The sequence below is a fragment of the Suillus subaureus genome (genome assembly GCF_016647635.1).
Source record: "Suillus subaureus strain MN1 chromosome Unknown BJ212scaffold_20, whole genome shotgun sequence".
Lineage (NCBI taxonomy): Eukaryota > Fungi > Basidiomycota > Agaricomycetes > Boletales > Suillaceae > Suillus > Suillus subaureus.
In genome coordinates, this window is record NW_024538576.1 from 514038 (window position 1) to 529289 (window position 15252).

At 47.8% G+C, this 15252-nt stretch overlaps 5 protein-coding genes across 5 annotated transcripts; all 5 read left to right on the forward strand.

The window, feature by feature from the left end:
* Positions 1–2529: 2529 nt before the first annotated feature.
* Positions 2530–3609, forward strand: BJ212DRAFT_1273803 (uncharacterized protein; the record flags this gene model as incomplete). The annotated part of the gene is made up of 3 exons (XM_041331117.1): positions 2530–3114; positions 3173–3278; positions 3494–3609. The coding sequence occupies 3 exons, from the start codon at positions 2530–2532 to the stop codon at positions 3607–3609; spliced, it is 807 nt and encodes a 268-aa protein (XP_041192051.1).
* Positions 3610–3930: 321 nt separating this feature from the next.
* Positions 3931–4662, forward strand: BJ212DRAFT_1481907 (uncharacterized protein; the record flags this gene model as incomplete). Its single annotated transcript, XM_041340326.1, has 3 exons — positions 3931–4145; positions 4217–4427; positions 4489–4662. 3 exons carry the CDS (start codon positions 3931–3933, stop codon positions 4660–4662), a joined length of 600 nt encoding a protein of 199 aa, XP_041192052.1.
* BJ212DRAFT_348952 (uncharacterized protein) lies at positions 4456–6425 on the forward strand. Its single transcript, XM_041342985.1, has 3 exons — positions 4456–4762; positions 4826–4898; positions 4952–6425. The coding sequence occupies exons 1-3, from the start codon at positions 4737–4739 to the stop codon at positions 6341–6343; spliced, it is 1491 nt and encodes a 496-aa protein (XP_041192053.1). The 5' UTR covers positions 4456–4736; the 3' UTR covers positions 6344–6425.
* A 1-nt stretch (position 6426) lies between these two features.
* Positions 6427–7509, forward strand: BJ212DRAFT_348947 (uncharacterized protein). Its single transcript, XM_041342984.1, has 2 exons — positions 6427–7311; positions 7367–7509. Exon 1 carries the CDS (start codon positions 6673–6675, stop codon positions 7264–7266), a length of 594 nt encoding a protein of 197 aa, XP_041192054.1. The 5' UTR covers positions 6427–6672; the 3' UTR covers positions 7267–7311; positions 7367–7509.
* Positions 7510–8451: 942 nt separating this feature from the next.
* Positions 8452–8694, forward strand: BJ212DRAFT_1273930 (uncharacterized protein; the record flags this gene model as incomplete). Its single annotated transcript, XM_041331124.1, has 1 exon — positions 8452–8694. The coding sequence occupies one exon, from the start codon at positions 8452–8454 to the stop codon at positions 8692–8694; it is 243 nt and encodes an 80-aa protein (XP_041192055.1).
* Positions 8695–15252: the final 6558 nt, after the last annotated feature.

Sequence of the window (15252 nt, forward strand, 5' to 3'; positions counted from 1 at the left end):
ACCCATCCATACCTCCGTAGTGCCGTGTCAAGCCTACCCATACCGCGTCAGTGCTATGTAATGTTGTGGACAGAAGTCTGCCATTCTTCCAGCAGAATCCGGCAGAATGTCAAACTACAGGGGATCGCAGCGAAAGGTATTCTAATAACCCTCTTTACCTTATATGGCCATAGTAACCTTTCTCGATCGACTCAGAGCAACTACACTTCCTTACCTGTTTTTTCAGTAATACGGCCTGTTTGTTGATGACCTCAAAGCATATAACCTGTGCCGCGCACCATTTTCAGGCGGAGGGAAAGTCTCACAGTCAGTGCTGACAGACATCCTTTGAAGGCACTAGTAATCACCCTCTAATTATCTATTGTTCCCCATACTGCCGACGTCGAACGCCTCTTCTCGGATATGGGTAACACTCAGTCTCCAAAGCACTGCAATCTCATGGTATCCGGTTTTCTCCAAAGTTTGTCATTTACAAACGTCCGAATTCCCCAAGTCTAGTTTGTGTACAGATAGACTACTAGGTACGGATTGTGTCTAGGCAGACGGCTTATCCACGTCCAAATGGGGTCTGGTCATTTTCTCGTTTCCACAGTGATTAATGTATCTACACGTGGATATACCTGAGCCCTACTTTCAAAAAAAGTTGTGACATGCAAAGCTCTGCTGGCAGTGGGCCGGAATCACTAGCTCGGCTTCCCATGGGAGATAGGTTCTGCCTAAGCCACGGTTAAAACACTAAGGTTATTTTCGCGAGTATAAGAGCAAGTCATCTTCCTATCATCCACTTCACCCCAAAGAGATTTTTCGAGCACCTCAACATATCATACCACCTCGCACAAACAATGCGTTTCTCCTTCCTCGCAGTTATTGTTGCGCTGGCAACATCTATAACGTTCGTCAGTGCATGTGCGGGAGAGGAAGCACCTTGCGTACACGACAGTGACTGCTGTAATACAGAGGATAAATGCGTTGGTATTGTAAGTAGGGGTAGTGTGCTTTACATCACTTGATCACTTACCCTTTGAACCTCGTAATATCAGCCGACCGGTGCTTACATGTGCTATCATAATGGCGATTAACCCCAAAGAGAAGACCATCAAAATTGCACGTAGCAACACACTGGTGGGCCGTGTTTTCGCTTCCCTATCGGTGCGGTTGTTGATGGAATAATATGACGTTCGCTAATTGAGAAATAGACGGAGACAATGCCGCAAAGTGAATGAAGTATTTGCGCACTTGCTGGTTTAGGTGTAAATAGAACCTAGGCTTGTAATCTGAAATGGCTTGACCACGTGTCCAGTACACGATCTTTGATCCAGTCACAAACATGAAAGACTGGAAAAAGACAATCAACAGTTATAAGACCATCGTGTTGTAATGCTGGCAGTGAGTTCGACGGGGAATGATGATCGATACAAGTCGGCAGAGTAACCACGTTTGAACGCACTGAGTTGTAATTGCAACGTCAGACGGAGACTTTCTGAGGGTATTGGACTTGATTTGGAGCGAGGAAAATACTGGGTGTGATCCTGTTATTGAATCCGAGGGTACATGGCCGGACTACATACATTTGCGAGTGGCTCAATGGCAAAACTGAGGATGCGTGATGAACACCTGATGATGGGGGTTTAATTAGATGCATCATTGTGCCTAAAATGTAATACATCTTTACTGAGTCATTCATGCAGTCTCGATGTGCTCCAACTATAGATGGTTCCCAGTCTGTGGCGTTCAGAATGGCTTATGTCGAAATCTTAGTGAATGGTAAGTTGGTAACTGGTGAGCGTTAGCCTGGGACGGCGTAGCCACGTACAGTGATCTCGCGTTTGCTGTAGAAATGGAAGTCAGTATATTCAAGTTGGTTCGTGTCACCCACTTTGAAATATGGAAATGAGATATACATATTCTGGCTCCTCTGTCACCACAGAAGAGAGCATGCTACACATTAACATATCCATGCACTGCCATGCACTACACAGCAGATGGTTGCCGATGCCTCAGGAGCTTGGCCAACCCTCGCACGCGCGCGTATCCATTGGACGTGTTCATAGACTCCTGAAAAGTATATGCACATATGATGGACGCGACCGTATTCATAGGCCATTTTTTTCGTTGAGTACACGTATGTATGTCTTTGTGGCGTGTTTTCGACGTATCGCAGGGTGTGGTGAACTCGTTTACTTGTGTCGGTTTGAATTTTGCTGTCGTCGCTGTGCTGGTAGGTCGAAGGCTGAAGAGTACTCGCACCTGCATCGACAAATATCAAAATTAACAAACCAAACGCGCTATCACATCGACATGATATTTGTGGACTGCATGTTGCCTTGGCAGGCTGTGGGAAAAGACTTGGTTCCCCAAAGCGGGCTCAATTGCCCACCGCCAGTTACTTATAACACAGTCGTGCGGTGCACACTCAAACAAAAGGTTCCCAGATCGGACTTACTACGTCGCACACGGTAAGTAAGCCTCTTCCTCCCTTCTCACTATCTAACCTTGATTCCATCCAAGATGTCAACAGAACCACCCACCATGCCCACCGATCTCTCAGTGGAAACCCTCATCCGCTCCTTTATGACAATCATCCTCTCCGAAATTGGGGACAAAACCTTCTTCATCTCTGCCATTCTCGCCATGCGCCATCCTCGCCTCGTCGTCTTCCTGGGCGCTATTGCTTCCCTTGCGCTCATGTCTATGCTGTCAGCGTCACTGGGGCATATACTACCCACGCTTTTACCCAAAAAATGGACTCAGATCATGGCTGGGGTGCTGTTTCTGGTGTTTGGGAGTAAGATGGTCATGGAGGCAAGGGAGATGGAGGGAAAGGGGAGGAAAAAGGTTGAGGAAGAGATGAGGGAGGCGGAAGAGGAGATAGATGGGGACGGATTTGATGCGGGGGATAGCATTCCGCTTGAACGGCTCGAGGAGGGGGAAGCGGTCCCTTCATCTCCCAGCGCGCGAAAACAGAAGAAATTGGGTTGGAGTATCGCGGAAGGCGTGAGGAATTTTTGCAGTCTTATCCTTGGGCCTGTTTTCGTGCAGTCCTTTGTGCTTACTTTCCTCGGGGAGTGGGGGGATAGGAGTCAGATTGCTACGATTGCTTTAGGTGCTGCTCATGTAAGCTCTCTTTTTTCTTTCTTAGTTCGAGACCTGTGTTGACAAAGCGCGTTTTTAGAATGTGTATCTCGTGACACTAGGGACGGTCCTTGGTCATACATGTTGTACAGCGCTGGCCGTCGTAGGTGGGCGGTATGTATCAAGTAAGATATCAGTCAAGCATGGTGAGTCATTTATTTGCACCTAATCATTGTGTTTTGCTTCGGAATATCATCACACTCTCGTGCGTTTATTTGACGCTCGTCGTCTATCAATACTCCCCAATGCGCATGGCATTCCTGCTGTGCTTGGTGCATTTAACCTGCCGCCTTGTTTCATTTGTTCCGATTTTCTTGTTTGTCATCCATTTAGAAGCATCGCAACTGACCCAGCCTTGCAGTAACCCTAGGAGGCGCAGTTCTCTTCCTCATATTCGGTGTCATATATCTCTACGACGCGCTTGCTACTTCTGCAGAAGAATTCTTGATACCTACCAACCCTGCAGGGGAGCCGTGAGCCAATGCATATCCATGTTTGGGCTCAGTTATGATAGCACGTCAGCGCCATGCCTGCATTGACAAAACGCTTCACGTCTTAGGCTTTTGGGTTGGAAGCCTCACTCAGTGTGTACTCCATACGATAATGATATATATAGACATGCTTATAATAAGACGATTATACGATATCGTTTCAGACATTTCGTTTTGGTTGTCTTGCATGCACATTCAAATTCTATCGCACAACTAAGTAAGGCTAACCAGATACTTATGCTATCATATTTGGACCTGAGCGCGAGCAGAGAGTCAGACTCTGTTACGGGCCTAAATTCAACACGGAATGGAACGGCAACTTTCGGTCCGTGCCAATGGCTCTGTCATCACCATCACCTACTCACCCGTATTCCAACGCAGTGCGCACTTATTCATTTCGACGGACAACGAGAGACTCTACTCTGGAGATCGTGCAGGACAAGTTGTCGTTACATCCATGCGCTCATTGCGACTGCTCGCATCACGGAAAGCTCACGCTGACTCACTGCTAGGCGTTGAAGAGTGGGCTTCTCAGATAATAACGTGGTGACTAACCTGATTCTCCTAGAATATTTGTGATACTTGATGATTAGACATGAGAGGGACAATAAAGTCTGCATCTGGGCACGACCTGAAGAATCCGCTTCCATCAGACAAGGACCTGCAACTTTGTCGGATCTATCAACACCCACGATATGTTATTCTCCGGATATAAATGCCCTCAACTACTGCAGGTTCTCTCTCCTAGGAGAGAGCAAGCAGGAAGGTCTCCTCGCTGTTCCGAACCTCGTAGAATCAGCTCTGGTGGGCATACCTTCCAGTGTCTAATACGGAGTGATCTCAGTATGTACTATGAACTTGTCAGGCAGATATCTGGTTGCTTTCATCGCGTCAAAGGCCGCACGCAACCATAGGTGATCTACAGGGCACCTCTGCGGCACCTTTCTCGGATGGTCAGCAAATCAGGAATCATTACGTTAATGCACCTCTTTCACGCTCCTATTACATCTACTCCATTGTCATCTACGCCTACAAATGAGCTGCGCCTCTTGTGCGCGTACGAAGACGGAAGCGTACTGCACCTGAGAATAAACAAACTGTGGAGGGCTGTGGATGGGCAGTGGACATCTAAAATTCATGTGGGTTGAGATATGTGGCTGTTTGTCTCGTGGGGGAGATCTAACAGAAGTTATCATTCCAAGTGATGGCAATGGCTGTTTCTGTAGATTGCACGTTTGCGTTGACCTTCACCTGGTGGGACGGTATGATCTCCTGGTCAGTTTTGAGTATCTCTGCGTGAATTTACTTGCTGATGCTCGGAAAATAAGACTCGGCAAAGGGCATCGGAAGGAACTGCATTCAAGACCAAATATCTAGGCAACAGCGCTATTGTCATACGCGGCGACAGAAGAATTTGTGCGATAGGGGGATGGGGCGGATCAGATTCATTTCCTTGTCCCCACAAACTTCCCCAGACCACCCAACATCAAGTCGATACTAACAAGCATTGCACTGGATATGGCAAGAATCGTATTGTCTTCCGCGTCTGGCCTCGTGATCCCAAAGGAAACACCATCATAGCATCTTCACTGCGGGGAAAGGAGGCTGACAATGGAATTGATCTGTGGGGCGCAACACTCTACGACTTCTACTTTGTTCTACGTGCCCCAGATGTAAAGAACTATCTCACCATCTCCACGGGCAGCAGACTTGCAAAATGGATGCGCAAGCATGGTGAGCTCATAGCAGAGGATGAACTCTATTGGGCCGATAAGGAGGAGGATCCTAAGGAGGTGCCAGTAGTCGATATCGGGGAACTGATAAGGTGTTATGATACACGCGTCGCATTGGGCATATTCAACCAGTTTTCCAGTCGAAAGAAGATCAGAGAGAAGGAAAAAACAAGCCGGTCTGCTTTCAGCTATAGCGACCTGGAAAAAGCCACAGATGAAGATTCAACCCCTCCAGTCGGTGATCAAGGGGACAATATCGGGAGGGAGCAAGAAGAGGAGGCAGTATCAGTCGTTGATGACTATTCAGAAGATGCAATTGCCCGTGCGCAGCTCAAGGCATCAATGCTTGAAACTGAAAGTGAAACATCATCAGAAGACAGTGCAGACCAGCCGACAGGCAATCCTGCTGCGCCGTTGCCAAATATTGACTCGCCCTTCCATCCCGACCACTATCTTTCTCCATATCCTTTCATCCCTTGCACGCACGACGAGATTCCGATACTTCAACAACGTATTCCTTTGCACCTTCTTCCTCAAAAGCTCTATGTTCATGACCCTTGGAACAAATTAACCGTCAATAAGAATGATTCTGACCATAATACTCAATGGCTTTCCAAGGTTACCAATGAAGGAGACATCGTCCGGACCTATTCCCTCTCCTTTGGGCCGGAAGGTAAGAAGGTCGCGTCTAAGGCGCGGAAACAGGCCGAGATAGCAGAAGACGAAGCAGCCAAGGAAGAGAGCGTGATGCACATCCTCCCCACTGACAAGGAAGGACCGACGGAAGAGCCGCGGATTGAAGTTGTACTCCCTCCACGACCCCGGAAGAGGGCGCAAGTGGAAGAAGCTCATCTCTACCTTTCACCTCGTGCAGTGGGCGTCGGGCATAATTCAATCGTGCACAGCGTGGAGTGGGAGCTTCCGCGTGACCTTTTTGTGGAGCCTCGCCTATGCAAAGCTTGTGTGGAGGAGGACATCCGCCAATAGGTCCAGAAATTAAAGGACGAGGGAGAATGGGAAGAAGTCCTAAAAGACCCGACGGAGAAACCCGAAGAAACAATGCAGGGTGGCCTGGGAAGAAAGCCCTCGGAGGCCTCTGGCCCGAAGCGAACAACTGGTCATGTTACTATCGAAGAGCACCAGTTTCTAGAAGTGACTGGGTCATATATTTTACGTTCACCTTGGGATTCTAAGACGGTGGTGAAAAGTCCACCAATATTAATGACGCACCGGGTTCGAACGGGGATTCTCCTGCAGACACTGCTAGCAATGCAACGACAACAAGAGGTGCTGAAACCGACGTCAAAATCGGTGCCATGGACGGGCGGGGTCTGGAACCTGGAGTCAAAGTTGAGCAGGAAGAGGCTCCTGATACTGATATGGAGGTAGACGACAATCGACCGTGTGCGCTGGGGTCTGCCCCAAAGGAGGGCAAGGGAAAAGGGAGAATGGAACTAGAGCAGGACAATGCCAGTGGCGAAGAGAAAGATCTGGAGGAAAACGAGCACGAACAAAGCGAAGAAGAAACATTCACCCTTGAACCTCCCAGGGTCATCCGCATCGCATCTTACTCTGGGTCAGTACTTCGCATCCACACTACTGTGAAGTGGCAAAGCCCCTCGGAAGAACAATGCGATCACAGGAGTTCAAGTTTTGGCTCGGGACTCGTTCCACGCACTGCGATAGTCGGTGTTGTTGCAAAACTCTCGCTCGAATCCGACCACCACCTCGCTCGAGAGGCGATAAACTATCAATCATTCCCTGACCACTTCTTCCAACACTGGAACGGGTATAACGTCATACCCCCAATACACGATCCTCTCCCCATCTCTGCCCACAATTCTACGGGTATTACACGCCTGACGATCCAAGTGACTACATTGAATATTCGAGTCGACCTCGTTATCTGAGTCCAATATTACTCCTGGAGCACTGTGGCCGCGAGATAGATCCAGATGAGTTGTGCCAGGACGACAGGCAAGAGTGCGCGTCACTCATAGTGCGCTTTAATCGTGCAGGGTGGTTACATCTGTCATTTGCAGCGCGGAACATCCTGTGGCAGCAGGGCAAGCCAACAGAGTGGCCAATTGATCGGCCGCACTCTGGCAAGAGCTTCCGCCTGATAGACTTTGGTAGATCGGGGAAATCTAATAAAACAGAGGCTGGGATGGGGGAGGAGGAAGTAGCTTATCGGTTGTTGACTTTCACTATCTTTTGCCTTTTAGACTTCGTATTACCTTCTTGGCACTATCTGGTACTATCAGCTTCAACACCATATGCAACACATCTTCCTGCTTCTTGACCACACGAACTCCTCCGCTCGTCCATTCACCGGTACAATTACCTAAGCTCTTGGTCTCTCGTATTTAGTTCGCGTCGTCTCAACACATACCTCAGTTTGTTCTTGAACTTACTGAGGTATGTTATATCTCTTACTCGCTGTTCTATCTCATACTGATGTAACCTAGCGTGTGCTCCTGCCAGGTAGATATCTTCAATGATAGTTTGTTCTTGAACTTACTGAGCATGTGCTCCTGCTAGTTATTCTAGCGATCAGGTTATGAGCCCTGGGCTCTAGACGAGCTCTTATCAATATGCATGTGGACAAACTCACTTCGACTCAGTTATCCACTATGGGTAAATACGATCATATTGCAGAACTTTCTGGGGCAGATGTCTACCCTAGCTGGTGCAGGGCTGTAGAATTGGCTCTAGCTGGAGAGGGCCTCTGGAGCCATTGTAGTGATGGCACTGACCCTAACGACGTCGCTGAATATGCTGTCACTATGCCCACAGCAGCCACAGCAGGGCATCCAACTCCTGCCAAACTCACTGCCATCAAAGAATGGGTGAAAGATGATGCCCAAGCCAAGGCTCTCATTGGCAGGCATCTCTCCCTCATCATTTAGAATATGCTCAGCAAAAAGCTAATGGCCCACCAACAATGGGAGACCTTACTCAAACATTTTGGTTGACTCGACATCACTTCACAGTTCGAACTTTGTGATCAGCTCTTCTCAGAACGGCTTAAAGACACAGAAGATGCGTCAAGATACATCAGTGTCTTCAGGAATGGCTGTTGAAGATTCGCTGAAATGGGCATCACATTCTCTGACTTGGAAGCAGTCTGGATGCTCCTGCATGGGCTTCCTGAGACCCCGCAATGGGTCGTCTTCCAGAGCCTCACCCTTGGACTCTACAAACCACCAGTAACCACTTCCTCATCGACCACTACTTCCTCCATGACTACAACTGCTCCTTCTGTCTCCTTTGAAGATGTCGCAGCTGCATTCACTGAAGAGGCCAACAGGCAGTGTGGCCATCAGAAACTGGCTTGACCAGGCTCTGAATATGCCAATGCTGTCAGCTCTTCTACCTCCTCCAAGTGAAGAGTTAACCCTTTGAATGGTGTCTGTATGCACAAGCAGAATCCTAGAGGAATACCTTGCAATAACCCTGTGTGCACAGGTCTTCCCCACTCACTCATGCATGATCAGGAACACTGCATGCAAGCTGGTGGGGGAATGGAAGGAAAAGCACCATGGGGTCAGCAACGCAGAGGTAAAAAGACGAACATAGCAGCAGCCGCTACAGAAAACAAGCCCACCACTCCTAACACAATGTCCAGCTCAACCAGTGCCCCACCAGGCTATTCAGAGACATTGGCCCTCGCTATGAGTAATCACAGCTGAGACTGGTCCTGTGCTCTCATTGAGGACATTGAGCTTGATCCCAGTTGTGTACCAATGGATGAGGACCTCGCTTGCATCTCCAGTCAGGCTCTCTCTACCATTTTAGACTCTGGCATGACCTCGACTCTCATTACCAGTCGAGAATTCTTCTGGATGTTCAATGTGAGCACCAACGTCTCCATGAAAACTGCAAACCATGGAACACTGCAAACTTCAGGACGAGGTGATTGCATAGCAGATTTAACCATTGGGAACCGCACGCAATGCATCAGACTGACCGATTGCTTGCATGCCCCTGGGGCACTTATCAACCTCATGTCAGTAGGCTGCATGTTGAAAAAAGGGTGTGAACACAATTTTAAGCCATCTCCTCCAAGATACCAACTTGTCTTTTGTAACAACATACTCGGTGATGTCCCTCTGCAGGGTAATCTTGTCTTTCTCGACCTCATGTTCATCCCACCTTCGGATCCTTCCCCGCATCTTGAAATAACTGCCTTTGCCAAGGTACCATTATCTTGGGACCTTTGGCATGCAAGATTAGGTCATCTGGGTGGAGATGCCGTGAAAAGACTCCCTCTCTTCACCACTGGTACAAAAATAGACACTTCCCATCCATTTTGCATGTGTGAACCTTGCATCATGGCTGTCATATCCTGTATGCCAGACATAGATCCCATCATATTCCCATGCTTTCTGGACTTATTTCTGGACCCCATATCCGACTCATTCCTGGATCCCCTATCCTGTCCACCCTATGCACATTCCATCCAGCAAGACATCAGGACTTTACCTCCTCTTGGATTCCGGACTACATCCACCACCTCACATATCTCAGTCCTGTTTCTGTCCTGCCTTCCAGATCCCCAGATCTCCGGACCTCCGGATATTAACTGTTACTATCTCTGGACCTATTCCCACCCTCCATCCGAGATCCTGCACCTATCCCCATTTAGGCATCTCCACCTTTCTGGTTCTTGGTTATCTCTGTTTCTGTCTTGCTGATTGATCCTTGTACTAGTTTCATCTCCGAGTTCATTTACTTATGTTCCATCTTACTTACCAATGTGTTTCCACATGCTCGTACATAGCCTTACTCCTTTGCTTACTGATCCTCTCAGATAGTCTCTAGTATATAACCCCTGTACAACTACAGTAGAGTCCTCAGTCTGAATATCATCTTAGATCCTGTTCTACTTGCCAATCATCTTCCGGACTTCAGTCTGTCTGAGTCTCGTCCTTTTCCATAAGGCCTAGGGATGGACTCCCTAGGCTGGAATTCCAGACCTCTGGATTTGTCCCCTATGTCTCTGTCCCAAGTCTAGGGATTGCTTCCCTAGACTAGAGTCTTGCCTTTCTGGCACTTACCCTCTTTCTGGACTTAGGTCCACTTCCTGTCCCTCCAACTCTACCTTAGGGTAGTCTACCTCTGTTTGCTTCTACATCAGACTTTGTCTGATGTAGCCCCTATTCCTTCCGGACCTCCGGACGTCCTGTCCCTCATACCTCTGGGTATCCTGTCCTTCGGACGTTCTGCCCTCTGGACCTCCGGACGTCCTGTCCCTCATACCTCTGGGTATCCTGTCCTCCATACTCTGGACCTCTGGACATCTTGTCCTCCTGTCCTCTGGACCTCCTATCCTTCCATCCTGATTTCCTGTAGAAGTATTACCTTGCAGCAGGAACTCTCCTGAGCATTTCCTGCATTCCTCCGGAACTCTCCCACGCTCCTCCGGACATTTCCCACGCTCCTCCGGAAGTCCTCCTGCACTCTCCACCAGAGTAGCCAGCCTCCGGAAGTCCTCCAGACTTTATTGGACCATCATTGGACTTCCTCTGAAATGAAGGGCACATACTCAGGTAAGGGGCACAGCATACGAGCTGAGGCCAAGCCCCTCTGAGTCAGTCTCTCTCCCCTTTGAGCATGGTTCTTAACAATGGCTAAACACCCACGCAAACCTTATCCCATGTCCACCACACCTCCTGCAACTCATGTACTCGACCTCATACATTCCAACCTCTGTGGACCTTTCCCAGTAGTGACGCCTCACAGCAAACACCACTTTGTCATCTTCCTGGATGACCACAGCAACCTCCTCAGTCTCCAACTCTTAGCAACTAAGGATCAGGCTTTAGAAGCCTGGGAGATTGTACGCAAACGTTGGGAAAACTGATCAGGACGACAAGTGAAGGTATTTCACTCTGACAACAGGGGGGAGTTTATGAGCTTGGCATTTATGCATGCTCTCGCATCTGCAGGGATAGAGTGTCAAATCTTGGCACCGTATGCACATCAGCAAAATGGCAAGGCTGAACAGGCAATCAGGACCATTGAGGGAAGACTTTTTGCAATGCTGGAAACAGCCAATCTTCCTCCTACCCTCTGGGGGGAGGCTGCACTCACTGTCTGTTACCTCTGGAACAGAACTGAATCGTCCACCCTGCCTCGAGGGGTCACACCTTATGAGATCATCAATGGATACAAGCCCAACCTAGAGCACCTTCACATCTGGGGATCTCGCTGCTTTGCACGAATCCCTTCAGAGTTACAACCAAAACTTGGTCCTCACTCCTGCCCAGCATACTTCATGGGTTACCCAGAGGGTACCAAAGGTTATCACCTGCGTGATCATGACATGGGAGCCTTCTTTACCGCTCAGGATGTTCATTTCAATGAGAACCTTCCTTCCACCTCTCATTCAACAAGTTCAGACTCAGACAGTGGTGATGATAGGCCTACTTCCATGACACATTCCTTCTTCCCAGCTCAGCCCACTCAACTGGTGACTCAGCTCATGCCATTGCCCTCATCTGCCCCTATGGTCCCTCCTGAACCACATCGCTTGTCTCGCATCTGGGTCCCTACAAAGGCTGGACAGACCTATGCTGAGGAGTTAGCCACCTCCAAAGCATGCCTAACCTCTCTGTGTGAAGTACGTGCTGACTGTGCATGTGAGAACACCCTACGCGAGGGGGTGCCTACTGCCTTGCTTGAGGGGGTGGATGCCTCTGAAACCACTGAGCAGGAGTCCATCGAAAACATTGAACCTACAGTGGCTCAAAAAACTGTCCGCATGTTTTGACATTTTTCACTATCTATGATATTGTGTGAGAACGAACAAATGCCTCAAGGACATGGTTATACCACATTGTAGTATGGCTTCAGGGCTTTCATTTGAGCCCTACACCGTGGGAATCGGTGGAGATATGGTGGAGATACAAGGCTTACAAAATCATGACTCATGTGGACAGTTTTTTGAGCACATATTAAAACTATATAAATCATCATTTATGACACCATAACAATCATGCCACCATTAAATAAATTATAAAGTGGTGTCATTATGTCATTTTAAAACCATATCTAACTATACAAACCAAAAATTTCCATATGTCATGGCTATATTCACCATGAAAGCCACCCCCCCTGCTCAAAGGGATAATATCCTCTCTCTTTCCTATTCTGGCCTCTCTGCTTGTCAAATTTCCTCTAGAACTGGAGTATCCAAGTCCACTGTGGCCAAGTTCATCAAAGAAAGTCACACAGACAAGGAAAACTTCTGTGAAGGGCATCCATCCAAGCTCACCTCTACTGATAGGAGGGCTATTATTCAGCATATCACTACAGGAAAGGCTAATAATGCTGTCCAGGTCACCTATTACATCAATTCCACCATCACATTCCCTGTCTCTTCACACACTGTGAGAAACATTCTCAAGACAGCTCATCTCAGGTCAGTAACAAGGAAGAAAAGGCTCTCCTCTCCATCACACATAAACAGAGATGACTAACCTTTGCCTTAGCCCATCAGAATTGGATTACATGGACTGGAAGCATGTTATATGATCATATAAGACCACAATAAATAGGATTGGGTCAGATGGCAAGGTATATATGTGAAAAAAGAAGGGTGCTAGTCCTCCTGCATATGTGTGATAGAGAGGAGAGCCTTTTCTTCCTTGTTACTGACCTGAGATGAGCTGTCTTGAGAATGTTTCTCACAGTGTGTGAAGAGACAGGGAATGTGATGGTGGAATTGATGTAATAGGTGACCTGGACAGCATTATTAGCCTTTCCTGTAGTGATATGCTGAATAATAGCCCTCCTATCAGTAGAGGTGAGCTTGGATGGATGCCCTTCACAGAAGTTTTCCTTGTCTGTGTGACTTTCTTTGATGAACTTGGCCACAGTGGACTTGGATACTCCAGTTCTAGAGGAAATTTGACAAGCAGAGAGGCCAGAATAGGAAAGAGAGAGGATATTATCCCTTTGAGCAGGGGGGGTGGCTTTCATGGTGAATATAGCCATGACATATGGAAATTTTTGGTTTGTATAGTTAGATATGGTTTTAAAATGACATAATGACACCACTTTATAATTTATTTAATGGTGGCATGATTGTTATGGTGTCATAAATGATGATTTATATAGTTTTAATATGTGCTCAAAAAACTGTCCACATGAGTCATGATTTTGTAAGCCTTGTATCTCCACCATATCTCCACCGATTCCCACGGTGTAGGGCTCAAATGAAAGCCCTGAAGCCATACTACAATGTGGTATAACCATGTCCTTGAGGCATTTGTTCGTTCTCACACAATATCATAGATAGTGAAAAATGTCAAAACATGCGGACAGTTTTTTGAGCCACTGTAACACTGACATCCCTGAGCTCATGGTGAATGTTGTCATAGAAGAACAGGGTCATGTAGCAATTCGCAGCAACAGGAAACGCAATCCACATGACTCAGACTACGACCTCTCCATTCCCCCAGCAACTTACAATGAGGCTATGAAGCATCCTGATGGGAATCTGTGGCTTACCGCGATGAAGGCCGAGTTGCAGACCATGAAGGATATGGGGGTGTATAGACTTATGAAGCTCCCCCCAGGGCGCAAGGCCATAGGGTGTCACTGGGTGCTAGAATTCAAAGAGGACAATAAGGGAGGTCCAATCCAGAAGGCACAACTGGTCGTGCAAGGCTTCTCACAGGTTTCTGGAGTTGATTATAATGCAACCTTCGCCCCCATTGTCAAAATGGCCTCCATTCGGTTCATTGCAGCCTTGGCCTGTCACAACAACTGGGAGTTGGACACGTTTGACGCCTGAAGGGCGTTTCTCTGGGGGCTTCTCAAGGAGGAGATCTATATGAGACAGCCAAAGGGCTTTGAGGATGGAGATTGGTCGCTCCTGGTATGGTTGATGCTGCACACAATATATGGCCTGAAGCAGTCGGCCATGGAGTGGTATGAGCAAGTCCATGCCATGATGAAAGAACTCAGCTTTATGAGGTGTGCTGTTGACCATGCTGTCTTCATCTACGACAGGCCCAGCATGGGGGGAGGATCTACTGCCTCATTGGATGGCACGTTGACAATGGAATGGGCACCTCTAATTCCAAACCCTTCCTAGCCTATGTTAAAGGTCGCATTGCCCAATGCTTCAGCATTAAGGATCTTGGGCCCATCCAATGCTTTCTTGGCATTCAGTTTGAGCATGACTGCACATCCTGTCAGCTTTGGATGCATCAAGGCGAATACATCCCATACCTCCTTGATGAATACGACCTCTTAGATTGCAACCCCATTCTCCTGCCTCTCAATGCAAACCATCCATTCAGTCATGACTCCAACATCTACAACAACATCCCAAACCTCCCTATGCACTATCACAAGATTGTCGGTGAACTTCTGTATCTCACAGTCTGCACCAGAGCAGACATTGTCTTTGCAGTAAACACGTTGGCACAACACAACACAGCACCCTTGCCATGCTACTACGCTGCTGCAAAGCACCTCTTGCATTATCTCAGTGGGACCTTGAATTTACATGCTCATTTCAGAGGAGATCATGTCGAAGAAGGATTGCATGTGTACTGTGACACAGACTGGGCTAGTTGTTCAGAGGACAGGCTCTCAATTTCAGGCCAAGTATATGGTCATCACTCACATTATGCAGGAGGGCCTGTGGCTCAAATCGTTCATCTCAGAACTTCACATCCCTTTGTCATTCCCCATCATCATCTACATGGACAACACTGGTGCAATCTCTCTCTCCAAAGAAGCCAAGAACCACATCCGCTCCAAGCATATCAACATCCATTATCACTTCATTTGAGAGTGGATCAAGAAAGGCGTCTTTCTGCCACAATGGCTTCCATTGCACAAGAATGTGGCAGACGTACTGACAAAGGCTTTGCCGC